General features: G+C 41.5%; 1 protein-coding gene across 1 annotated transcript in view; it reads right to left on the minus strand.

The window, feature by feature from the left end:
• PTPN3 (protein tyrosine phosphatase non-receptor type 3) overlaps nt 1-27764 on the minus strand; it is a 2272168-nt gene that overhangs the window by 12800 nt on the left and 2231604 nt on the right. The window contains exon 27 of the mRNA XM_044065075.1: nt 18135-18270. Coding sequence (XP_043921010.1) covers nt 18135-18270 — 136 coding nt within the window. The remainder of the gene's footprint in view (nt 1-18134; nt 18271-27764) is intronic.

Consider the following 27764-nt stretch of genomic DNA (forward strand, 5'->3'; position numbering starts at 1 on the left):
GTAGCTTTTTTGAAGACTTCGGATCTGAAACTCGAAAACGAAAATTTCAGGAGTCGGCCAACTGGAACTTGCGAACTGCTTCTGCTTCGGGCACCGCAAGGCAAGAAAGACTGATGTAATGGCATCGGCTGCATGCTTTATACTCCTGATTACCTGACGTCATGGAAGATGAGACAGCAACCGATGAAGGGCCCCAAGACTTTGATAATCAGGCCAACTGAGGGCTACCTGCAAGCAGATAACCCAAATGTAATGACTGCAACAGTGAAACACGAAGAACATCTAGGAGGAAGGAGGTAGGAAGTGAAGAGAAGGACATCTACCATTATGCCAAGATCTTGCACAACTGTACTATATCCTTCCATTTCACCGTTGCAGTATTCTTTACTATAGGGAAAATGGTAACGCTCAGGAAGGAGAGAGAGAGAGGAGGATGGAGCAGCAGAACTCTCCAGAAACCCATGAATAATGGCTTTAGTAAAACCAGCTCTAGCTCTGGATATCACATCCAACATATAGTACTTGGTACATGTATGCACAGAAGACCAGGTAGCTGCCTGAAGAACAGAGTTAGTATTCAAACCCTTGAAAAAGGCACCAGAAGAAGCCACAGCCCTAACAGAATGAGCCTTAGAAGAAGAAAGGCTCTTGCCATGAAAGGCATAACAAAAAGAAATGGCTTTAGAAATCCAAGAAGAAATAGTTTGCTTGTTAACAGCCAAACCTAAGGATCGATGAGGGAAGGAAACAAAGAGCTGATCAGATTTTCAAAAAATCTTAGTCTTATCAAAATAAAATCTTAGTTGTCTATGCACATCCAAAGTGTGCAGCACCTTCTCACTGGCAGATTGCGGAGGAGGGAAAAAGTGGGAAAATGAATAGACTGATTAAGGGACAACTCATTCACCACTATGGGTATAAAAGAAGGATTAGTACAAAGGGACATCCCTGTTCTTATGGAAAACCAAAAAAGGAGGACAAGCCACATGAGCTTGAAGCTCACAGACTCATGTGGCAGAAGTAAGAACCAACAAAACTTCAGTCTTCCAAGAACAATTCTGTAAGGATGCTGAAGCTGTAGTCCCAAAATCAGCCTGGGTCAATTTTTCTAAAACAAAATTAAGATTCCATGGAGGAGGAGCAGACTTCCTTGGAGGTTTAATATGAAGGATACCTTTAAGAAACTGTTATCCTCAAATCTAGAAGCTAAAGGTGGTGATAAAGGCAGACAAGCACAAGCAATGGAAAACTGGGCCTTAACAGAAGAATAAGCCAACCTAGCATTGAGCAGTTCACACAGATAAGACAGAACCAAAGGAACATAAGGGGAAAGTGGATCCAGGTTACGAGACAGACACCAAACAGAAAACCTCTTCCATTTGGATAACTTGGATTTCCTAGTTGCAGGCTTCCTGGCCTCCTGCAGGACCCTAAGCACATCCTCAGAAAAAAAATGTCTGTATGGAATCAAAATCTTATCACTCACAGTTTCAGTTGAAGAGTGGACAGGTGATGATGGATGACAGACCCCTTGTCTTGTGCGAGTAGATCCACCCTGTGAAATTACTTGTGATGATCGCCCTTGGCTAACTGCAGAAGAGGGAACTAATACTGTCTGGGCCAAAAAGGAGTCACCAGCAAGAATTTGGGGTGCATCCTGTTGCATTTTGAACAGGACTTCTGGAATGAGAGGAAGGGGAGGAAAGGCATAAAGAAACATCCCCTTCCAAGAAAAAGAGTCAGCATCCACCTTCCAGACCAGAGGACCTGGGACTCTGGCACAAAAAACAGGAAGTTGCTTATTCAGACAGGATCCAAACAGATATACTTGAGGACTACCATGTCCAGAAACACATCTCTGTGAAGGTAATGCTACTCAATGCTAGAAGTCTAAACCTCAAAATGCACTCTCTCGAGGCACTCCTAAAAATGGAGAACATCGATACCTGTGCAGTAACTGACACCTGGTTCAAGGCTCCAGAGAGCACCCCTGCAATACCAGGCTACAACTCTTACCACACTTTTCGGCCACAAAACCAAGACTGAAACACTAAAGTTGGAGGAGTGTCCATATTCACCAAGGATATTCACACCTTCAGGCTAGTTGCCCAACACAATGCATCTGAAATTCTCCAGGTGCAACTAACACTAGGTAAGACTGCAGTCCAAACTGTAGCTTGCTACAGATCCCCCACCATGCCCCAAGATTCTCACTACACCTTTCTAAACATACTGGAAAATATTAAGATACAACCAAACACCCTAATACTGGGTGATTTCAACTACCCTGCCATTAACAGGGAAAACTACTCGGGTACCAACTCCTTTTCCCAACGGTTCTTGGAATTCATAAATTCCAACGCCCTGGATCAACTAATCCATTGTCCCACCAGGGGCTCCAATATCCCAGACCTGGTCATTACCAACATGGGAGATAGATGCTCCACACCAGTGGTCACCCCCTCATTGGTCAGGTCTGACCATAAGCAAATCACCCTTGACATCCACATCCCACCCCTACCCCCCCAGTAAGGAAACCTCCTTAAAAAACATCTCCAAAGCCAACTTCATGCTACTGAAGTCAGAAGTGACAAACTTCATGACACCCATGCAGGTGGGATTTGAAAGTTCGACTGCAGAATCCTACACTAAGGCACTGTACAAGCACATCCACTCATGCATGAATCGTGCCATCCCAAACAGAACCAAGATGCTCTTCTCCAAAAAAAGGAAGCCAATCTAGTGGTCCCCTACTATAAACAAACAATACAACAGAAGGAAGAAACTGTTGCAGAAAAGAGGAAAATCCCAGGATGCAAAAAACTCCCTCACCAGCCTCAGTAAAAAGCTGAGATCCCTCATAAAATCTTCAAAAGCTAGTTACGAAAATAAAACTGCCAAAGATTCCAAAGACAACCACAACGCATTCTATAGTTATGTCAAGAATCTAAATGGCAATGCTCAAATCTGCTCTGAGCTACAACAGAATGGCACTGAATATACTGATCCCAAGGATATTGCCAATATCCTGGCAGATCGATTTAGTGCCAACTTCACCCCCCCTCTCACCCCCTAAAGAGCCCATCTCAATACCAAAAGAATGCCAAATTCCGGTAATCACAGCCACACAGGTAGAAACCGCACTCTCCACAGCTAAGAATACAGCATCCATGGGACCAGATGACATCCCAGGCTGTGTACTACATGAACTACAAAATGAACTGGCACCTCGCCTAAGTGTCATGTTTAATCATAGCCTCACCTCAGGCTTCGTGCCCAGTGACTGGCGCACAGCTACAGTTATCCCACTCCACAAGGGGGGATCCGCCTTGGATCCCGGGAACTACCGTCCCATCAGTCTGACAAACCTGATCTGCAAGGGCATGGAACGCATTATCATGGAACTTATAAACAAAGACATTGGCAACCTTCAAACACTGGACCCCACCCAGTTTGGGTTTGTGAAGGGACGATCTTGCCTCCTGAATCTGATTGACTTCTTCGAATCAGTCTCCAGAGCTGTGGACGAGTGGAGTACCTCAGGGTTCAGTCCTGGGACCACTCTTGTTTGGCATCTACTTCTCTGAAGTACAGGCCAGCACTAAGGGACTCTGGCTAACAAAGTTCACAGATGACTGCAAACTGAGAGCCATTATTGAATCCCCAAATGATGTGGATATTCTATAATAGGGCCTTACAGAAACAAATGCCTGGTGCCAGAGCCATGGGCTCAAGCTTAATGCCAAGAAATGTATAGTTATCCCCTTTGGAAAAAAACATGTACCCATGAATTACCACATAGGTGGCAGTACACTAAACATCGAAAGTGTGATGAGAGACTTAGGGACACAGGTGGACAGTGGTCTCACTTTCGATAACCACATCGCCACAACAGTCAGGAAATCCTTCTATGTGGCACACCTCATCACTAAGGGCTTTTCATCCAGAAAAAATGAGGTCATTGTCCCATTGTACTCATCCCTCATTAGACCCATTACAGAGTATAATGCCCCATTTGGTATATACCTCACAAGACACTGCAACAGCTGGAAAGACCACAGAGATACCTCACTAAAAGAATCACAGGCCTAAAGCAGATGCCATATGCTGACCGTCTAAACAAACTGCAGCTATACTCTGTGGCATATCGTCTACTCAGTGGCAATCTCTGCTTAACATACAAGGCCATGTCAAACTCTGAGCTGTTGGACATGCTCCATTTAAAGAAATCCCAATCCCTCAGAGCCACACGCTCCAGGGATCTAAACTTTTGTCATCACAATGAACAAAACATGCTGGAGGGATAGGTTCCTGACCCAGAGACTCCCCATACTCTGGAATAGACTGCCCATACATGTCAAGCAGAGCGCCTCCTTGGCCCTCTTCAAAAGGAACCTTGATGATTGGATGGGAGGTAGGAAATTCACCCTGGGGATCATGTCAGTCACCCTGCTAGACAGGGGTCCAGAGAAGTAAATATTGTGGGAAGAAATATCCAGAGAATTGTTATGGCTAGGCTTGTATAGGCTCTAGGGCCGATAGCTTAGTACCAACCTATGAACCTAAGCATCTGTTCTGACCCGAGGGAATATAAACTGCCTGAAGAGTCACAATGTACTGGATAGATAGTTCCCACTCTAAAAGAGCCAACCTGCAAAGGATGTAAGACCTCATCTTCCCTTGCTTGTTGACATACCACATTACTGTGATAATGTCTGTAAACACCCTGAGAGGCCTTGTGGAGAATAGAGTGTGGAAAGCTTGAAAAGCCAGAAGAAGAGCTCTCATCTCCCTGACATTGATGTGGTCTTTCCTTTGTTGTGGCAACCAAGTACCCTGCACCTTTAGGGAGCTGAAGGATGCCCCCATCCCATGTGTGAAGCATATGTGAACAGCTCCTGAGGGAAGAGGCAGTTGAAAAGGAAGCCCTGGATTGACAGTCAACTGCAGAATCCACCACTGAAATTCCAGCTTTAGGCATGGAAGAAAAGGAACAAAGAACTCAAGGAGATGAGAATTCTGAAGCCAAAGTGACTTTAGAAACAACTGAAGTTTTCTCATGTGGAGTTTGGCAAAAGGGAGCATAGGAATGGTGGAGACAGTACAACCTAGAGCTCTCAGAAACTCCCTTGCTGTGACTAAATCCAGAAGAAGAAGGGATTCAAGGCCTTGAGATGAGGCTGGGATGCCAGCACTGGAATAGTCTGGATCCTGCACCCCAGAAATACATGATCCTGTGAAGGAATCTGAAAGGACATTTGCAAATTTACAGTGAACCCCCCAGGCTTTGCAGAAGAGAAATGGCAGTGTGAAGATGCTGCAGTAGAATATCTGGAGAAGATGCCTGAAGCAAGTGATTGTCTATGGAGAGAAAGACTTGTATCCCCTTAGACTGCAAAAAGAAATCACAGGCGAGAGGCATCTGATGAATACCCTTGGGGTGATAGAAAGGCCAAAGGGCAAAGCAGAGAACTGAAAATGTCAGGAAGCAACAGAGAAATGTAAAAACTTCCTGAAAAGGGGATGAATAGGAATGTGAAGATAAGCATCATTGAGGTCCAGAGACACTCAAAAAGCCTGAGGAAGCAAGAGAGGGAACAAGTTCTGAAGGGACAACATCCAAAAGGAAGGGACCATCAGAAAGGTGTTCAAATGCAGACATCTAGGACAGTTTTCAAGTGCCATCTTTCCTGGGAAACCAAAAACATTCCAGAGCAAAATCGCTTCCCCCTTTGAGAAAAGTACAGTTGTGTACCTACCATAAATGTAGATGTTCGAGTGTATTCACTGTTGCAGTCATTACACTTGGGTTATCCTGCTGGCAGGCTACCCGCAGTTGGCCTGAATTCCAAAGTCCTGATCGGTTGCTGTCACCTCTTCCCTGACATCAGTGCTCCAGGGTTATAAAAGACGCAGCCGACGCCATTTTCTTCAGTTTTTCTTGCCCCAGATGTCAGGTGCCCCCAAAAGGGTAGGCTAAAAAACATTGCTTATAAAAGCATGCACTAAAATAAACAATACCTTCATCTACAAGCAAATACACCACATAGGTTGTATAGGATAGAGAAGTACAGATAAGTCCCAGCAAAAAAAGGGGGATGGTGGGTGGGTAACCTGGACTGCAACAGTGAATACACTCGAACATCTACATTTATGGTAGGTACACAACTGTACTATGTTCATCGTGTTTCACTGTTGCAGTCATTACACTTGGGTTGAATCCCAAAGCTGAGGTTGGGTGGCCGTGTCTAGAAGTAGGATTGGCTATAAGGCACTGCAGAACTGCAGTGGCAAAGCCTGCTCTGGATTTAGAGTAAAGAGGTAAGTGGTAGTGCTTAGTAAAAGTGTAAATTGAAGTCCAAGTTCCAGCCACCAAAATATCCTTGGTCGGTACTCCTCTGAGGAAGGCTGCTAAGGTGGCTGCTGCCCTGGTAGAATGTGGTCTAATGCCCTTAGGCACTGACTTGCCATGTTGTGAATAGCAGAAATGAATGCAGTGTCCTATCCATTTTGAAACAGTCTGCTTTGGGATAGCCTTTCCTTGTGATCCTGCAGCATATGCCACTAAAAGTTGCTCAGTCTTTCTGAAAGCTTTAGTTTTGTCCAAGAAGAAGCATAGCTGTCTGTGTATGTCCAAAGAATGTAGAAGTCTCTCCCCTTTATTCTGTGGATTTGGGAAAAAAGTAGGCAAATGAATGGTTTGGTTAAGAGCCACACTGGATACCACCTTAGGGATAAATGTTGGGTTGTCCTTAGAGAAACCCTGTCCGGATGGAAGATAATAAAAGGTTCCACAGCGATTAATGCCTGTAACTCTGAGACTCTTCTTGCTGAAGTTATTGCTAGGAGCAGAGCTGTTTTCCATATGAATTTTATCTCAGCTGTATTGGCTGGCTCGAAAGGCGGCTGTGTGTTTTTCCAAGACAAAATTGAGGTCCCATGTAGGTATTGGTGCTCTCCTCGGAGGTCTTATATTTTTGGCCCCCCTGAGGAACTGCCTAAGCAATGGATGTGAAAAAATAGGTGGGTCTGCATTGTAATGAGCTGAAATGGCAGAGGCATGGATCTTAATTGATGAGAAGGATAGGCCTTTGTCCAGCATCTCAGTTAGATATTGTAAAATCTGAGGTATATTTGGGACAAGCGTGTCAATTCCTTGTGCCTGGTTCCAAGCACAGAATCTCTTCCATTTTTAAGATTTTCTGGTGCTGGGCCTCCTGGCCTCCAAAATAACATCCATAACAGCTTTAGAGAGAGGTGTATTCTGAATGGTTACACTATCCGCAATGCAGCTAGATTTAGGGTTCTGAGTTGGCTGTGCAGGATCTGATTGTTTTGTAGCGTCAGTAAATGTGGAATTTGAGGCAATGTCCAGGCTGGGCCTTGGGACAAACTCCTTAGGATTGGGTACCAGTGTTGGTGTGGCCAGTCTGGGGCAATTAGTATCATTTGTGGTTTCTCTTGTCTGACCTTTAGTAGTACCTTGGGGAGGAGAGGCAGTGGAGGAAAGGCATACACTATAAGGTTGTTCCAGCTGAATGACAAGGCATCCACTTTCCATGCTTGTTTGTGATAAGTCCTTGTGCAGAATCTCTGAAGTTGGCAGTTGTGAGGGGAGGCAAAAAGATCTATGTCTGGGCATCCCCATTTCCTTGTTAACATGCTGAAGATTTGTGGATCTAGTTTCCACTCGTGAGGATCCATGAGGTTTCTGCTTAGTTCGTCTGCCAGAGCATTTGTTTTTCCTGGCAGGATTTGTGCTTGCAGGTGTACTTGGTAGGTCAATGCTATGTTCCACAAAATCATGGCTTGTCTGCAGAGGGGGTAGGAATGTGTGCCCCCCTGCTTGTTTATGTATCACATAACTGTGGTGTTGTCCGTCTTTATCAGCAGCTGTCCTGGATGAAGTACGTCCTTGAAGGCTGTCAGGGCATTTTGTACAGCTAGCATCTCTTTTTGATTGATGTGAAGATGCCTTTGGCTTGGGGGCCATGTGCCCTGAATACATTTTCCTACCCTGTGGGCCCCCCAGGCATAATTTGACTCATCTCTTGTTAGTGTTTGCCTGGCTGTGGGTAAAGTGAATGGCTGTCCCTTGTTGTGGTGACAGGCCTGTGCCCACCATCGAAATTCCTGTTGCAGGTAGGGAATGAGTGAAATTAATGATTCCAAGCTGTGGCAATGTTGAGTCCAAACACTTTTTAGATACCATTGTAGTTTCCTCATATGCAGTCTTGCATATGGAATTAGTAGAATGCAGGAGGCCATGTAGCCCAGAGCCTGCAGAATTTTTTCTTGCAGATAACTGGGTCTTTGTTGCCATGCTTTTGAAGTAAGAAGACAGTTGCCTTTGTTTGTCAGGCGTGAGATAAGCCATCTGGGCAGTTGTATTTAAGCTTGCACCCAGGAATATTATCGCTTGACAGGGTACTAGTTTTGATTTATTTTCGTTTACTGTGTACCCTAGGCAAATTAGTAATCTTTTTACAAACGCCAGATGCTTTAGTAGAATGTCTTTGGTCTCTGCTTGAATAAGGCAGTCGTCCAAGTAGGGATATATTTGAATTCTTCTGTCTGCAAAATGCAATTACTGGTGCCAGGCATTTTGTGAAGACCCTGGGCGCAGTAGATAAGCCAAAGGGCAGTGCAGAGAATTGGTAGTGCATTGAGCCAGCTATGAATCTGAGGTATCTTCTGCAAGATTGTCTGATTGGGACATGCAGGTATGCCTCTTTGAGGTCCAAAGTTACAAGTCAAGCCTTCTTGCCCAGCATGGGCAGAAGATGTTGTAGAGTCAACATTTTGAATTTTGGAACGTCCAGAAAAGTATTTAGAATAGACAGGTCCAGAATTGGTCTCCATGTTTTGTCCTTTCTTGGTACTAAGAAAAGTCTTGAGTAAAATCCTTGTCCCTGCTCTTGTTGTGGCACTGGCTGAATGGCCCTCATGTCCATGAGAGATGAAACTTGTTTTTGTGCCTCTGCCCATTGATTGTGACAGGTTTGGCATACCTTTTGCCTTTGGAAGGGTGTGAAAGTGGAACCTGTAGCCCCGAGAGACTATATTCAGGACCCATTTGTCCTGGGTGATCGTGTGCCAATTTTTTGAAAAAAGTGCTAGCTTTCCCCCTAAGGATGCTGCCAAAAGATAAGTGCTTGGCATTGGCAGAGGGAAGTCATTGGGACTGTTTCCTATATGGCTGTGATTTGCCTTCTCCGCTTTTGGAGGTAGAAGCACCCCATTGTTTGGGCCTGTATGAGCCCTGGGGCTGTTGTCTGCCTCTAGGGCATCTGTATCTGCCTCTGTGGCCTGTCTGACACGGGAAAGGACCAATTCTTAGAAGGCCAGTTCCTGCAAAATCTGGGTGGCTGTACCTGTAAGAAATCCTTCACTGTCTGCATAGATTTAGCTTTATCCTCCATTTTCTTCAAAACTTCTTCTGCCTTAACACCAAACAAAGTATCATGCTGTAATGGAGCATCCAATAATTTTGCTTTAACATGATCAGGCAGAGTCTGTTCCTTTAACCAAGCATGCCTTCTAATAACAGAACGTGTTACAGCGGCCCTGCAAGAGGCCTCCAGCGAATCATAACCACATTGCAAAGTATGTTTTACCACTTGTTCAGCTGCATGCAATAAATCCTGCAATTCCTTGTTATCAGAACATTCAGAATTTGTCAACATTTTCTGTTTTAACAGAGACATTAAATATTGCTGATATTTAAGCATATGAAACTGACAATTTAAAGCCCTTACAGCCAAGGTAGCAGAAGTGTAAACTTTTTTCACCCCATCTGTCCAGTGCCCTAGAATCTCTATCTGAGGAGACAGGGTTTTTTGCAGTAGCAGCCTTGACCCCTTTGGGACCCTGAGAAATAGTTTCTGGGTCAGCAGCAGGGTTTTTATATAGACATTTATGAGAATCTGGAACCCTGCAGTATCCCTTTGGCTTAACAAGGTGCAGGAGGTAAAGAGTCGGGAGACAGGCCAGACTCTGAAAATACATCATCTACAATGTCTAGAACAGGTGGAATAGCAAGAGGTCGGTGCTGAGGTAGTAGAAGAAAGTCTCTGAGCCTTTTCTTCGAATATGAATAATCTTGGCTCTCCCAGAGGAAATGCTCCCTCATGGTATGCAGGGTTTCCCCAAACGAGTAATCCTCAGGAGGATAAGCTGAAGGAATAGATTCTTCAGCATCAGAATCCTCATGGGGAGGAATAGAGTATCCCTGTTCTGAAAAGGAGTCACAGGAAATGGAAACCTGATCAGAGGAATCATATTCAGTATCTTGCCTAGGCCTCTTATCAGGAGGGGGATGGGAACCCCTGATCAAAGTAATTAGGTCTTCGGCCATTTTGAGCATCTGTTTCTTAGGCATGGAAGTCTGTACTGGAGAATGCTGTACTTGTTTCCTTGTCTTTAAAACTGTTTTAGTCTATGTCTTGGATGCTGAAGTTGGCTTGATATAAAGCTGTGTAGGTCTGAAAATACCCTCAGAAGCCGATGACTGCTCAGCGGCTCCGGACCCATCTGAGGGATTAGTTTCCGAAGGCCCAATACCTTGAGTATCCAGAGGCCTAGCTGTCTCCACGTGGGAGTTGGAGGCGGCCTTTGGCTCTGAGGTACGGGTGTCAGGGGCTGTGAAAGCGCCTCACTGAGAACCAGCGAACCGGCGACTGGCCTGGAAGAGGCTTTGTCGTCAGTTTTGGACCTCGGGTGCCTGTCCTTTTCTTTTTCCTTGCGCTTTTTATGAATTCCGGTCGTCAGTTGTTCTGACGGCATTATATAGTTAAACCTTCACCAAAGTAATGAAAAGCAAAATCGTACAGACGCTTAATAGTGCGTTGGTTAAATCTAGCACAAAACCGACAACTAGCTACGTCGTGGTCAGGGCCTAGGCAAGGAATACAGTAAGAATGAAAATCCTTATGAGGTATTTGCTTCCCACAAGAAATACAATTGTTAACTTTTTCTGATATCGGTCTGGAGCAAGAAAAAATTTCCCCAATGGGGTACTTAGCTTTATAGAAGACTTCGGATCTGAAATTCAATTTCGAAAATCTCAGGAGTCAGCCGACCGGCATTTCCGAACTGCTTTTGCTTCGGGCATCGCGCGGCAAGAAAGACTTTAGAAAATGGCGTCGGCTGCATCTTTTATTCCCCTGGCGCACTGACATCAGGGAAGAGGCGACAGCAACCGACGCTGGACCAGGACTTTGGAATTCAGGCCGACTGCGGGACGCCTGCCAGCAGGATAACCCAAGTGTAATAACTGCAACAGTGAAACACGATGAACATCTGTAACTTTCTGAATAGTTCCCAGAGCCAGAAGATCCTGAAGCACTCCTGGAAAGAGAGCCAACTGCTCCTGAGGGGGCTGTGGAATGCCCCTGAAAGGGGAATGAGATTTCCAGACCACATAATACCTATGTGGATAATGGAAAGAACCTAGGAATCCTGAGTAATCTTAACCAAACTGGAAGAGATAAGGAAAGGTGAAGAGAAAGAGGAATGTGACTAAGAACAGGATAGTCTGACAGCACCTGGTTTGTCAGGTAAAGGAGATTTCCGGGTCACAGGAGTCTGGGTAGCTTTAGCAGGAGGAGCACTTTTAACCCCCCCCCCTTCTTACACTTGGGAGGAGGGTGACACTGCCTACGAACAAAGGACAGCTTATTAGGGTGATTTCTTTGAAACTTTGGCAGGAGAAATTTAAGTTCCTGCAAGGCCTTGCACTTATCCTGAAGAGACTTAAACAAATCAGTAGCAGCTGCATCAAATAAGCACTTATCCAGAAAAGTATCCATCAACTTGGCCTTAATATCATTAGGCAAAGGTTGAAGCTTAAGCCAGGAATGTTGCCTCTTTACAGAATCAAAAGCAGCAGCTCTGGAAGAAGCATCTGCTGCATCACAACTGCACTTAATAGAATGGCAAGCCCCCTGAGAAGTCATCCCAACAAGGAAAGAGCAGAAGTCTTCCCTTTAGAATCAGGAAGCTCAGAAATAACCTGAAAGGCATGAGGAAGAAGAGACAAAACACATCTGGACATATGCATATGGGTCTGGTAACTGACAGCCCTAAAAGCCAAGGTAGCAGAGTTATAAACCTTTTTACATAGCCTTTCCATCGTCCTACTGTCATTATCAGAAGGAAGAAGCTTTGTAAAAGACAGCAATTGGAGATGGCTTGTCAGATGCCACAGACACCACAGAGGGGTCAGCTGAAGGACATCTATAAGTAAATTTGAATTCCTCAGGCACCCTGTAAAACTTAACAGGTTTTTGGGGGGGCAGGGGGCTTGGAATCTGGATCACGAGATGCAGTAGAAAAGACATCCAACAAGACATCTAAAACAGGAGGGACAGCAGAAGGTTTGGGAGAAGACATTTGCAGAAGCTCATACCACCTATCTTGAACATCAGAAACCTGAGCACAATCCTATTTAAAAAATTCCATCATCCTGGAAATTATGTCCCCGAAGGAAATCTTCTCAAAAGGAGTGTCAGGACCAGTAGACTCTTCTTCCTCAGAACCTTAGTCTAAATTGGAAGGAATCAGGGATGAATAAAGTAAGGGATTCCACATCTGAATCCATCTCTTCGTCAGAGGAATCCTGTTCCCTAGGCCTTTTAAGAGGAGTTGAGGACCAAGGTGGAGCAGGAACAGAGACTCCTTGAGGAGGTTTCAAAGCCAAAAGAGCATTAAACAAACCCCGAGTGAAACTTTGCCATTCACTCTGTGGGTCCTTAGGAGCAGGAGAAACGTGCTTTGTCTTTTGTTTCTTTTTCAAAGGGATGTCTGTCCTGTAAAACAGAAGGTTGAAATGCTGGATGACATTCCACAATTGTAGCCAGAACTTCCTCTCTAACCAGAATCTGAGGAACACTCCTAGGCCCTTCGGTAATAATCAGCTGCGGTTCCCCCTGAACATCTGAAATGGGTATCTATGAAGCCTCCAGGGGTGTGTGTGAGGTTGGATCCACACTGGCCTACGAAGAGGCTGCGACAGAGGAATCCAACAGAGGAGCCAGGAGAGACGTCCGGCAGAGGTGGCACAGTGGAAGAATCCAACTGGGACTTCTTGGCCACCTTCTTCACAGATGGCTGACCCTCAGAGCAGGAAGTTCCCTCCATAGTGTCTTTCACTAAAAGCTTAAGATGCTGGTTCTCTAAATACAAGGCCAAAGAGGAAAGCTGACTATGGAGAGTCTTCAGGATGAAATGGGAAGCACAGAGACAAAATAAATACTGCTTGGGATGGTCTTTATGGGGAATCTGCCTTCTGCGATGGCATTTACCCTTTCTGGGTGACATAAAACCCTACAAGCAATTCGAAACAGCTTGGTGAAAAAGCAATGAAGTGGGCATTCAGACAGATGATCAAATGGCGTTAGGACTGGCGACAAAAAAGTTCTGAGCATGATAAATCTGGGCACCACCTTTATGCACTATGCTATATGTGGGGAGCATACATATGATGTACTGATGTAGCTTAAAGCAACCTAAAGGCTTTGTTATACTGGCCGGACATCAGGGGATTCCTACTGTAAAGAATACTTCAACACTGAAATGAAAGAACATCTCAGTATTCAGAGGCAGAGTTTGTGCAAATGACAGCACTTAGTGGAACTTGAAAGGCACTGTAGGGAGGGGAAGATCCAAGGACAAAAACAGGCTGCTCAGCTTGACCTGAAAGCTGGCCCATTCCCTACTACCTGATTTTTGTTACTGGGGAACAAGAATGGAATGATTAGGCTCCCCGAGAAGAAATGAACAGGTTTTATATGACTCTTGCCCATCCAATAGATGTCTGGCTCTTAGCCCTGATGAAATGAATGGGCCAAATGGATAAAGGTAGCCAAACCATTTGGCAGGTTCAGTAATGAAGTAAACAGAATATAAAAGGGAAACAGGCATCTAAACTGTAAAGACAATTCTTGGTCTTCTACTGCATGGCTGAGCGATTCACAAAATCATAGTGTATTGTAACATATCATATATTTCTTGCCTTCTCAGTTTTAATTAAGTCTGGGTAACACTCCATGTTACAAATAAAAAGGCAGGCTGGTTGGTGTCTAGACTGAAGCCCTGGGAAGAATGCTACAGAAAAACTGTTGCTTACATTGGAAACATTATCCAACTTACACCATTTGGAAAAAATGCAAATTACAGACCAGCCAATTGCTTTACAGACTGCCACTGCCAGGATCCCACAAAAACGGGCGATGGAGGCAGTTGCCACTCTTTTGGAATTATTCTTAATGGGTCCACTGAGTTTACATACTGAATCATAACAAAATCCAATAAATTCAGAAATCCAGTTTTGACATGGTCTGCTTGGCAAAAAGTGTCCCCAAACTGTTATGAAATGATGCATCACCAAAACAAACCATAAACAATGTCTTTGAAGGCAACAAGATCTTTTCATCGCAGGGCTGCAACCCTTGCACTTATATAATTCTTCTGAGATTAAGCAACTTCAAAGAAAAGTGAACAATTATTATATCACTTAAATAATTTTCCCTATCCCATTTTGTGCAATCTCTTAATGCAATCAAGAGTAGCGTATGAGAATGAAAACCTCTCTTGGTTGGCAAAGTATATGACAAGCTGGTCTCCAGGAGTATAATCTTGATGAATGGTCCTCAGATGCAGAAAGTCATAATTCCCCTTCTAACCCATGAGATGAAGAGAATGCAAAGACATATGTAGCATTTTTATTATAAGAAAATCCTGCACAAGAGGAAGATAATGGATTTGATATGCACTGTTCATGACAAAAAATAAGTGCTTTTCTTGGCCAATGTTGGCAACCGGAATTAACTAAGCATTTTCTTTTCATGTTTTTTAAATGAGTGCAGAACGTGGGAAATGTTCTTCCCTAGTCTCATCACATCTAAGCATTCTGAGTTCTTGTCATGAACTTGTAGAACTGAATGCTCTCCTGAGATGCAGTGAGATCTCTAGCCTTACCAGATGGTTACTAACTCCTGGGACACTTCCACATTGACTTGACACTCATAAGTCTAAGTGAGCTGTTTGATTTCCTGCTGCCTGACACACCACTAATTTCTCATGTTAGTTGAAGTGTCAAACTGCGGGTTCATGGACAAAGCCAAAATCCACAGCCATAGTGTTAGCCAGCAAATTTGGCAAGACTGTTTTATTTGCCACCTCAGTATGGTGATGTTGGTGTCTACCTGTAAGAAACTCCAGATATGGGTAATTTTTAAATTTCTCAATACCTAAAAATCACAGTTAGCATCTCCTTCAGGTTAATGTGTAATCTTGTATGAGAACAGGCCCTATTCAAAAACTTGACGCATCTGTATTAAAGACCTGCACTGAGGAAAGTGGCAGAAATGGTCTACCGAGGCTGAAGGTCACCACAGCCACCCACTGTCTGAGCTTCTTAAATAAGTAAGAAAGCAATCACTGAACATTTTAGAGTCAAACAATCTTCTGAATGATTCCAGAGGTTCCTCATATAATGATACATTTTTGTGATACCTGCCATAATGCACCATTGTGATGCTGTTAACTTGAGACCTACAACAGCAGCAATGAACCTGGTTTGCAGGCTGGACAAGGAAGGGAAACCCGACAAACAAAAGGAAGACACCATACAATGTTAGCTATTCCTGAGTTTAAATATTTTGTCCTGTATCATGCTCAGCACTATTCCCAGAAGCACTTTCTGCTCCGAGGAGATCAGATGCAACTTCATAAGAGATTTACCGCTATTTGCGAATACCCACCCTAAGGCTTTGACTCCTTTTTCAAGGAAGGAGACGCTAGTTAGTCCCGAGCTAAATTTAAGAGCACCTAACCAGTCATCCAGATCAAATATGAGGATGGATACTGAACTACCTTGCATAACATGCAGAGGAAGTTTATTCTGGAAGAAGGGGAACACTGGATGATAAATTTGTTTCTACATTGTGCTCCCTATTCCAGCTGAATGAGTTACAGATGTGGGGAGAAAACCACCACCATTTTTAGGGCTGGTGCATGGGAAGTACTGATGTTCCTATTTTACTGCAATGACTCAGTGCTATGGCTTCCACAGTAAAACAGACCACACTGTAGTACAAGTATGGCTCCAATAAGGTGAGCACATTCAACTGAGTGTCTCCTGTTGGGCAACTTTAGTGCAGTTTCACCATTCTCTATGGAATCTTTATTCACAAAGTGAAGCTTGCCTTTGTTGCTCCCTTCAGCCTCTCCTGAAATCTGCCAAGTGGCAAATAAAACACTACTTGAAAATGGGTTGAAAGTGGTGTGGGTAGAATCCTTAGTTGCATGTCAACAGGCTGGACTCAGAAACTTTGGAATTGGAGAGGAAGGGTAAAACCATCCCAGTAAATAAAGCAGTACAGTCCACTAGGATCCATCTCAAAAATTCTAATTGTGACTTACTCAATTGTGACATTACAAACTACACTGAACTTAGAAGCACAAGGACATTAAGTACACAAGATTTAACTTATTAAAACCAACAGCAAAGCTACACACTTGATATTAGACAAAAAGCAGAGAAGCGAAAGCAGAAATGTTCTAGACTGTCAGATGGCTATCAAAAAAATGAGAACAACTTCAAGAAAGGTAAGCAAGAATCTAGTCACATGGCAAAGACAGTATGAATGTATGTTTATGCCAGATTAAATGAACATACTTCTCAAAACTGAATAATTATGTAAATCAGTTGGTGTCTCCTACCTAGACCTTTAGAAAGGCAGAGATACAGTTAGGTAGATAATTATCAATGCTAATAAAAAACATTAAAGTTTGTCCCAAAATGGCAGAAAACAGGTTGGATTACAGGACACAGCAGGCAACAACATAGTCCACAGTGAAAATGCAAAGTCAATAGTGTACACCACATGATTCACAACTGGATCTGTCCAAATTTAAGTGGAACAGTAAAGATCTGAGAAGGGAAAGGTACATAGTCTGTAAAAGTGTTGCTATGCAAGATGAAAAGGAGAGCGAGATGGCATATGGTCAAATTTATGGCAGTGAAGCCCTAATGCAAAGGAAGCTGCACAGGAAAGCACAGTGATGGGATGTTGGGGGGGAGCATTATACAACAGAGTTACTACAACAATCATAATGGTAAATTGCCTTGGGAATATTACACCAGCAGCCTGAAATATGAGTAAGAACCATCTTTAACTCATTTTAGCCTTAACATGGGTCAAAAGGAAAAGGCTGAATGTAAGATATACAACAAATTTGGAGTAGACAGTTAACCAATAATCTGGTGAAGTGGGAGGAAGCCAAAACAAGAAAAAAATGCAGATACAAGACAAACATGAAAACTCCACAAAATAAATGGATTCCAGGATTGAACACTGGACCCTGAAGCTATACTGCAGAGACCTTAACCTATAAGCCACCATGCTGCTCATAAGGCATACAAAGGGACAGGCAGCACCATTAGTAAAAAGCTATTTGCCTTACTACAGACTCCAAGCTCCCCATCAGGAGTGCCTGCAGTTGTGGAGATCTTACATTATCAAAGAACAGAAAAAAAGAAGATAGGTGCAGGATAAGAATACATGAAGACAAAGCAAAAAAGCATAACACATGCACCCTGGGGAGAAAGTATCATTTAAGTAACTCAAATATGTCAACATCTCAAAATGGGAGGTATTATACAGAGCAGGGAGTGCATCAGAGGCACAAATTGAAGGTAAGATGAGTTGCTTAAAGGGAACAGTGGGAAACGTTTTCACAGAAAGAGTTGCTGATGCATGTAAAACCTTGCTGAGGAGGTTGTGGAATGAGAAACAGTGAGAGAACTTAAGAAAACAGTAAGGCAGTCCTCCAACTAATTGTGGGATTGGGTAGATGGATGAAAGATGCTCACACCCAGCCTGAAGCTCAGGTATGGAAATGTGCAAACAATCTACCCTAAGAGGTTTTCATATGTCAGTCAAATTCAATGATTCACTACCAAGAAATTAAACTACTTCTCTTTGAACATACATCTGTTTAAATCCACCTTTGTTATGAAACAAATGTACTTAAACCTTTAAAACATGTGACCAACAGTCAAAAATGCAATAGGAAGGGAATTGAGATTTTGAACATTATTTCTGTCGCACACCACAATTTTTGCTTACTGAATTCTGCACCATCATAGCACGCTGGTCTCTCATTATTCGTACAATATCCAGTGGGTAAACAGGTTGGTTCTTTTCAATTAAACACATAGCTGTTTCCATGGTAATAAGAACACCAGTGCGACCAATTCCAGCACTGTGAAAAGAAAAATGTACAGCATTATTTTCAGCACAGTAATCATAGAGTCAGCAACATCATTATAAAATCTTTTATTTTTAATAAAATTAGCAATAAAGTAACAAAGGGATACATCAATTACACCTACAATGAAGGCAGAAGGGGATAATTTAGCTTGGGATACATCAGAATTAATACATTTATGTTCATTTGTCTGCATACATAAAAACATTATACATATTTTAACTGTTACTATAACATTAAGAATCAGACAGCTATTAAGATTTTAACTTTCAAAATAAAGGAAGTCTACATTTTAAGCTACTTAATTTCCTTTATTTAAAGAGAAGTCATTCTAATGTTTTAGCTGTATATAAACAGTACAACTTGTTTTCCTGAAAGGGAGGTTGTCAAAATTAAAAGGTAGCGCACTTTGTCTATGCCTTGCTTTTTTTTTTTTTTGGTGGGGGGGGGGCATGTTAAAAAAAAAACAGTGCAAAGCTGTACTTACTACTTTTTATGAGAAATGCAATTATTCTATACTACAAGATTTCAGTGAAGATTCTTAATGCTTCCTGCTTGAAAATTGACATGTTCGGTGACAAAATGTTTCCAACTGATAAACATTTCAGGTTGCGGGGGGGGGGGGGGGGTCAATGCAATCTGGCTGCATAAACCCATTACATAACTGCTTCTTGTGAAACTTAACCAAGGACAAACATTTAACAAGTGACAGGCTGCATACAGTGACCGTTTCCAGAAACACAGAGCCCTAGTCGCACATAACTTCCCTCCCCTCATACCATCTACAAAAATAGGGCATCATTTCCATTACAGAACAAGTGGAGTCATATATCACACTACAAAGGATATGGCACTCTCACCTTTGCTGTACAAGCTTCTGAGAAAAGAAAGAGCAAAGAACACTAGAATATGCATGTGATTTACTGAAATGTCTGTGCTGCAATAACCTTCATTCAGATCTTCTGAAAACCAAAGTGCTGCCATATCTGCAGACATCCATCTAGTCTACTAAAGGTGAATGCAAAACTCAAGCTGACAGCCCAAAAGTGAGCCAGTTCTCTACCAGCCAGAGTGCATACAGATCTCAACTGCCTTCAAGAGTACAAATGCAGCAGGAGGGAGTGAACTCAGGTGGTAGGACTACAGTTGAAGAGCAAGGGCATATACCTGTGTCTCTCCAAAATATACTCACCTGTTCTGCACTAGATGCATCATTCATTGTAGTATCTGCTGTAAACAGCAAGAAGGATGTTCAGAACTGTGGTTGTGGCATTTTCGCAAAAGGAGTCTGATGACATTGTCCAACAACACAAAAATGCCCTGGGCAATAACATAAGTGTTGCAGATGCACATCTAATCTACCCTTAAGTTAATTTAACATTTAACCTCCCCCAACCCTTACCTTTCCCAACTTTTTGAATACATCTTTGGACTCCACCACCACCACCCACTAAAGCAGTCCAATCCATCAGTCTGCAGTACAAGCCTCTCTTTAAAGAAATGCTCTTGGAGATCCAAGTCCCTTCAGTCTCCTACCTATGCCATCTGTTCTCCAAACTGCTCATCCTGTTTACAGTGACTCCTTCATATCTCCATGACATGAGCTTGTGTACCACTATCATTTTCTCACCATTTCCTCTGCTCTCAAGTCTTCTTTCTGGCGGCTTTCCTATCAATTCATTACAGTGGCCTGCACAAATGCAAACAGTACTCAAGGTATGGTCTTGACTGGGCCCATGAAGAATGGAGGAGCATTACCTTAACACTTCTGGAACCTGCCCTCCTAAGGATATATCATCCTTCCTGCTCTGTTGCCTTTATATCCACTTCCCCAAACTAATACTTCACACTATTTGTCATGGCCCAAGTGTAGTACTTTCCATTTCTTTGCAATAGACAAGTGACAATTTTCTACCCAAAAGGGACAGCCTTTCCAAATCCTTCCTTAGACTCTTTTTGCCATTTACCTTTATGTTAGCAGTAAATACATGAATTCTGCAGTATTTTCTATTAAGTAAGTGTTAGAAAACACATGGAAGGTTATCTGATCCAGTACAGATCCCTGAAGTACTCCACTAGTCATTTCCCTAATTTTTTACAGTGTCCCTTCCACCGCAACACTCTGTCTTACCGCTCCATCATGCAGTCCAGTTCTTCAGTCTTGGTCCTATCCCCAACTTTTCCCATTTTCTATCAGCTTGTTTCATGAGGCTGAAAGTTAAAGACTTTACTGAAGTCCAGGTAGTCCACATCTACTGGTACTCACCTGTCAAGTTCACCTGTAACCCAATATTAAACTGGGTCAAGCTGGACAGGCCGTTTCTTCTGACTATTAATTCATACTGGTACCCGTCCTAGAGACTCCAGATTTCTCCTCAGGATTTTTTTTCATAACTTTCTCCTTTTGCAGCTGTTAAGCTACTGGGCCTACAGTTATCAAGTATTTATCGTTCCCATGCTTATGAATTAATAACTAATTTATTTATTTATCTGTCTGCCTTTGTTTACAGGGAAATTCTGAATGCGAAAAGTCCAACTTCATTTGAGGCCTGGAAAGAAAAGCTCCAGCAGATATATGTAAGATACTCATGACAATTTTTTTATACAAATATATTACACAAATAGTTCTTAAGATAACTAGATATAAACAGGTAATTGGTTAAGATAAAACAAGTATTTCTTCTGTGCTGTCATTATATGTGATACTAAATTCCAAGTACAAAACATTTACTAAGCAAACAGTTCATGTGAAATATGTGACAATCAGACATTAGATACGACGTATAAGACATAGGTAAGGAAGGTTACAGTACAGATATTAGGAATAAATACAACTGAAGTAAGGAGTATGAAACTGCCTTTCCAAAGTCAGTCGGTACACACAGTAGTTAAAACTAAGACGACGACAAAGGTATTTCACAGCTGATGAGCCAAGGATCACGAGGTATGGATACTAGGGTACATACTGATGTAGAACCTGGTTATAAAAGGAAGGAGATGGATAAAGTGGGAAAGTCAGAAAGAAACTGAAATACCAAATGCGGACTAAGGTAGGAAGGAAACTGAGGACTAGTGGAAAGGTCTGCTGCTAAGAAAGGGAAGAAGGTTATAAAGTGATAATGTGTATGACCTGACAAAGGAAAAGGAGTTATCTAGGTGAGAAGCACGTGCAAGACCACATGTGGTTTCATCCATCAGTCAGACTCAGTGATGTCATAGTTTTAGTAAGGGCTTCAAAGCGGAAAGTTTCAAGGTCTGTTTTAAGAATACTAGGATGGTGTTTCAGAGTTTAGATGTGTAATGGGAGTCGAGTGAATTGCCTGCTGAGATATTAGACATTACTGTGATTACTAAGAACTTAGATCTACATGTAGAGTACTGCTGCAGGCTATCTTTTAGTGCTGGACATTTTTGTGGTGCACATATAAGATTATGTGCAGTAATAAACAGTGAGTATGTTAAATAGTTGGGTAGCTTGAGACAATTCAGCTGTTTCAGCGATGCTATAAGTGTTTCAGCAAATTTAGTTACTTTATTGTAACAAGTGGAGAATTTAGCTGTAAGTGTAGTATCAATGATTATAAAAATAAGTGAGGTATATAGTAGGACTGGAAGAAGGTAGACACTGTCTTGTATCACCTGTCAGGAAGTCTCTGGTTCTACAGATGGAGCAACAATTTTGGTGTGTTTTTAATGGCTTGTAATATGCGTTGGTCATATTTGAAAATACTATCAATTAGGATGCCCAGAAGTTTTGTTTGGGTTATAGTTTCAATGTCTGTGTTGTTGAATAAGGTTATTTTGAGAGATTGCTTTATTTTAGTACTGTTCAAGAATGAAGAATATGAGTTTTTTTTTTTAAATTTAAAAGCATATTTGCATCTTTTAACCAAGCTTCAACAGTAGTGAAAATAATTTGTTGTCCTGAACTACCAGTAAGTTTGTTAAGATGTTGCTGGGAAATGGCGTCAAAACTTTTGATAAATTTAAGAACAGTGAGGATACCAAGTTGCCATTATTCCTGTGTTGGTTTACGAAATCACTGAAGTTGAAGGCAGCAGTGGTAGTACTATAGAGTGAAGGTTATGGAAGGTAATACACTGCATAAGTTGTTGTGAGTGCACGCATTTTTCTAGTTTTTCAGACTGATAGGGTAGGATGACGATAGCTTTATAGTTAGAAAAGTCTGTTGATGTGTCAGAATTGTGGAGTTGTACTATATAGAATGCTTTTCCAGATGGATGGGACAAATCTCTCGGATATGGATCAGTTAATCAGTATGGATAAAGGGAAAGCCATGGTATCAGCTGCTATTTTAGGTAATCTGCAAGAAGATGGTCAGCATTTGGAGAGGTTGATTTTACTTTCAGCAGAAGTTTTCCTGGGATTTAGAAGAATGTAACTGTTAAATAGAGGACGGGGGGAAAAGAGACAGGAGCTATTATTATTATTATTAAGAGACAGTACTGTCTGTATAAAGTGCGAGCTGAACTGAGACGGTGCCAAGTCATTTGTTTAACAAATACAAGAAGGCATGGTGGTTTGTCCATGATGTATTTGTTTAGTGATGAGCAAAATAGGCTTGTATTTTTTTTTTACATTGTAGGTTGGTATAATAGGGTTATCTATTTTAATATGGTTCTTAGCAAAATTTCTGAGATGCCTAAATGTATGAAATGTATTTTAGGTTCTTGCTTCTATGTCAGTCTTTTCAAGCTTTGTTTCTGTGAAGCATAAGGTTTTAAGTTTCTTTAGTTAGTCATGGTGCAGGGTATGATTGGGCTCTTTGTATTTGTATAGGGTCTAGGTTGCTAGGAATATTTATAAACATTTCATTAAAGTGTAACAGATGGCATCAAGATGCATGGATTTTAATGTCTTCCAGTTATGGGGGGTCAGAGTACTGATAAAGGGTTGTTTGCTAAATTCTGTTTGGTTGTAAATCATGTTTTTGAATCAGTACTGTAGTTTTTGACTACTTGGGTGGGAAGGTGGTCACTTATCGTGTCTGACGGACATCCAAATATTTGAACTGTCTTTCATTTGTGCTCCAATCAAAAGTTGACTGTCAGAATTCTAGTGTTGGAGGTGATTAACTGTGTAAAGATGTATAAGCTTACCGATTCTGATGGAGTGTCATGTTGGCCAGCTGCCAGTCCGTGTTGAGGGTGCATAGTATAATAGCTTCTTGCTGAACAGGGAATTAAACATAAAATCAAGCAAAAATTCCTCTACCAGTACCATCATACTGCCATAACTTAAAACTTACTGGTGACAGCCACCCAAATCCAAGTCCAGCTCAGCATATCTCATCCACTGTGGCCTTCACATATACACCATCCCTGACATGCATCCATGGATAGCGCTATACAATGCAGACATCTTAGTTGCCACAGAAACCAGGTTCTGCCAGGAAAAAAAATGAAATTGCCTGACAAGCTACGATACTATCAGATTAAAAAAAATATAGAGATATCTCCCTATACCCCACACCCTACCAACTTTCTTTAAGTCAGCAATCCTACTAACTATGCAAGAACTAAATACTCACAAGACAATCACAATAATGGGTACCTATACAAACACTCATAACAATGCTAATACAGTGGAAGATGTTCTCTGCTGGGCTTCCTCAAAAATCCATCATGAAACCATAACATTGTGTGATGTTAACATAGATTGGCAAACCATATAATCTGAAAAGCCAACCAATAACATACATCTGTACAAGTTCATTCAACTTATAACACCACCAACTAGATATAACAAAGCCACAGCAAGATAATCTATCATTGATTAGATCCGAACATCCATTCCAAATAAAATATCACCCCATGGAACTCTGGCAGACAGCCTAAGTGATCTCATATCAACATTCACCAAAAAGTGTCAAAGCAACAGATCCAAAACATATCATTACAGCATGGTAAGAAAACTTGCTACTTTTCATGAAGACACTTTCATTAATACATCTCCTTAAATAGGAGACACTAAAGACTCTCACTATAGGTGATACTGTCTAAGGGTTCAACAAAATCTTCCTAGGTGTTCTAAACATTGTATCCTCCCCCTCAGAGAGGGGGAGCCAAAGCCAACCCTGCCCCATGGCTAATCTTAGCAACTAAACAAGTCATGAAACAACAGGCAAAGTATGGAAGGACTGGACAAAAAATAAAACAGCACCTACTTTACCGAAATGTAGACAACTACAAAAACCAAACAAAAAACTTATCACCGAAGATAAAACCTATGAAAACATACACACTAATAAACCAAAACTGTGCTGGGCCTAAAGCAATAAACTGTTAAATTCAGGACAAGCTACAAAGCCAGTACCAAACACACAGAAAGAGAAGGATACAACAGCTAACTACAGTGGATATAAAAAAGTGCACACACCCCTGTTAAAATGCCAGGTTTTTGTGATCTAAAAAACGAGACCACAATAAATCATTTCAAAACTTTTCTCACCTTTAATATGACCTATAACCTGTACAATTCAATTGAAAAACAAAAAAAAATCTGTTGGGGAAAAATATAAAAAAACATACAATAAGCTACAATACAGATAAGTGTGCACACCTTTAAACTAATACTTTGTTGAAGCACCTTTTGATTTAATTACAGCATTCAGTCTTCTTGGGTAGGCGTCTATAAGCATTGCATATCTTGACTTAGCAATATTTTCCCACTCTTCCTTGCAAAAGCGATCCAAATCTGTCAAACTGCGAGGGCACCTCTTGTGCACAGCCCTCTTCAGGTCACCCCACAGATTTTCTACTGGAGTTAGGTCTGGGCTCTGGCTGGGCCATTCCAAAACTTTAATTTTCTTCTGGTGAAGCCATTCTTTTGTTGATTTGGATGTAGGCTTGGGGTCATTGTCATGATGAAAAGTGAAATTCCCCTTCATCTTCAGATTTCTAGCAGATACCTGAATGTTTTGGGCCAAAAATGACTGGTATTTGGAACTGTTCATAATTCCCTCCACCTTGACTAAAGTCCCAGTTCCAGTTGAAGAAAAGCAACCCCGAAGCATGATACTGCCACCACCATGCTTCACTCTGGGGATGGTATTCTTTTGGTGATGCAAAGTGTTGTGTTTGCACCAAACGTACCTTTTGGAATTGTGGCCAAAAAGTTCAACCTTGGTCTCATTAGACCATAACACATTTTCCCACAAGCTTTTGGGAGACTTGATGTATTGTTTTGCAAATTTTAGCTGGGCCTAGATATTTTTCTGTGTAAGAAAAGGCTTCCATCTTACAACCCTACCCCATAGCCCAGACATATGGAGAATACTGGAGATTGTTGTCACATGTAGTACACAACCAGTACTTGCCAGAAATTCCTGCAGCTCCTTCAGTGTTGCTGCATGTCTCTTGGCAGCCTCCCTGACCAGTTTTCATCTTGTCTTTTCATCAATTTTGGGGGGACATCCTGTTCTTTGCAACGTCACTGTTGCCCCATATTTTCTCCACTTTTTGATGACTGTCTTCACTGTGTTCTATGGTATATCCAATGCGGCGGAAATTTTTTTATACCCTTCTCCTGACTGATACCTTTCAACAATGAGATCCCTGTGATGCTGTGTAAGCTCTCTGCGAACTATGGCTTTTGCTGTAGCAGGCCACTGATTAAATGTCAGGAAAATCCTACTAGGACAGCTGAACTTTATTTGGTGTTAATCAGTCTATTTAATTGATGGCAGGTGTGTACCCAAGATGACGGAATGCTGTAATTAAATCAAAAGGTGCTTCAACAAAGTATTAGTTTAAGGGTGTGCACACTTATGCAACCAGCTTATTGTACGTTTTTTATATTTTTCCCCTAACAAATTTGTTTTAATTGAATTGTACAGGTTATAGATCACATTACAGGTGGAAAAAGTTTTGAAATTAGTTATTGCGGTCTCATTTTTTTCTTTATATCACAAAAATCTGGCATTTTAACAGGGGTGTGTACACATTTTATAACCAGTGTAGTTGAATAAGTTCTTTATACAGACAATACAGTCATTAAACAGCCAGGTGACTAATCAAGCTTGTGAGGTGTCTACTCAATCAAATAATCTCCTTCAACATTTCTCCTTTCAACTAGTTCCCACTGATACCATTTAAAAAAAAAAAAAAAAAACTCATAAAATTAAATCTACTACAACTGCCCCTGACAACCTAGTGAATATCTTAAAACAGTAGCTGAGGCTACTGCATATCCATTTTCAGTTTTGATAAATCGATCCATATTGGAAAATACCACTTAGCATTCCATTGCATAAGGTGCAATCAATATCGATCTTTTCAAACTATAGGTCAACTGCCATTTATCATCTCTGCTGAGAATATTAGGAAAAAATATTAACATGCAACTTTTCCACTACCTAACAGACAACCAGTTTCTGTCTTCAACCCAACACGGCTTACATCATCATCACAGCACAATTCTTAATTTGCTGAATTTTATTAATAATGTCAACCCCCACAGAAATAAGCAATTGTGTCTGTAATTGTTAATATATCTATATATGTTGTTTAACGTCTGTTCATGTATATTACTGAATGTCTTTTTACAAATGCTTGTTAATATATTGGAGCTTTTCTCCAAGGGCCCCCGCTGAAAAGTTTTTTTTTTGACTAAACATGGTAAATAAAATCTAAATAAAAGGAAAGAAAAAAATATTCAGCAATGATATTTTATGCTGTTGAACTGTAGTACCAGCTGGAATACAAATAGCTGAAATACGTAGGGCTTTCTACTGCTAATATCAGGAGTTACGGATTGTTAAATTTTGGGATCTGTTAAGAAGAATGGGGTTATTTCTAACCTGTTTTCATTAGATAAGGGAAATTCCACCAGCACATTTGTTTTTCCTGTCAAACCTAAGTATATTAAATCTAGGGGTTCTGACTTCATTGTCTAATCTATCTTTCTTTAACCAGGTTTCCGTAGTAACTAGTACATCTAGGGAATGAGTAGCTAGATATGCATGAATGTCTTGGATTGTGTTACTTATACTTCTAAAATTCATGTTTATAAGCAGGAATATGAATTCAGAGGCAGATGGGAAAGATCTAGTAGCACTTGTTGTTGGGCTGCTATTTAGTGGGGCGAAAAGATTTTGGGTGGAATTATCGTGTAGAGCCATTTACATTTTAGTTTGGATTTTACTGCCTGTCAATTGTTATACTCTCCTGTACTAGCGAATTAGCTTACAGAACTGGCAAGCTTTTGAGGACCCTTGGAGGTAGTTCATCTGGTCCTTGCACTTTATTCTGCCTAAATGGAGCCATTTCCACCTCCAATTCTATTTTCACTATGGTGTCAGTCAACTGCTCTTGCATTCTTTCTTGACTCCATCTCAGAATGGCATCCTCTCCTTTCTTTCCTCTGTGAACAGCAAAGTATTTATTCAATACCTCTGCTTTTTCCAGTACTCCTTGATCCCCTTCCCAACTTTTCTTGGCATGACCAAGTCTGTCCCCCTTCAATCT

This window comes from Protopterus annectens, chromosome 3.part0 (genome assembly GCF_019279795.1).
Source record: "Protopterus annectens isolate FY-2018-M chromosome 3.part0, PAN1.0, whole genome shotgun sequence".
NCBI classification, from domain to species: domain Eukaryota; kingdom Metazoa; phylum Chordata; order Ceratodontiformes; family Protopteridae; genus Protopterus; species Protopterus annectens.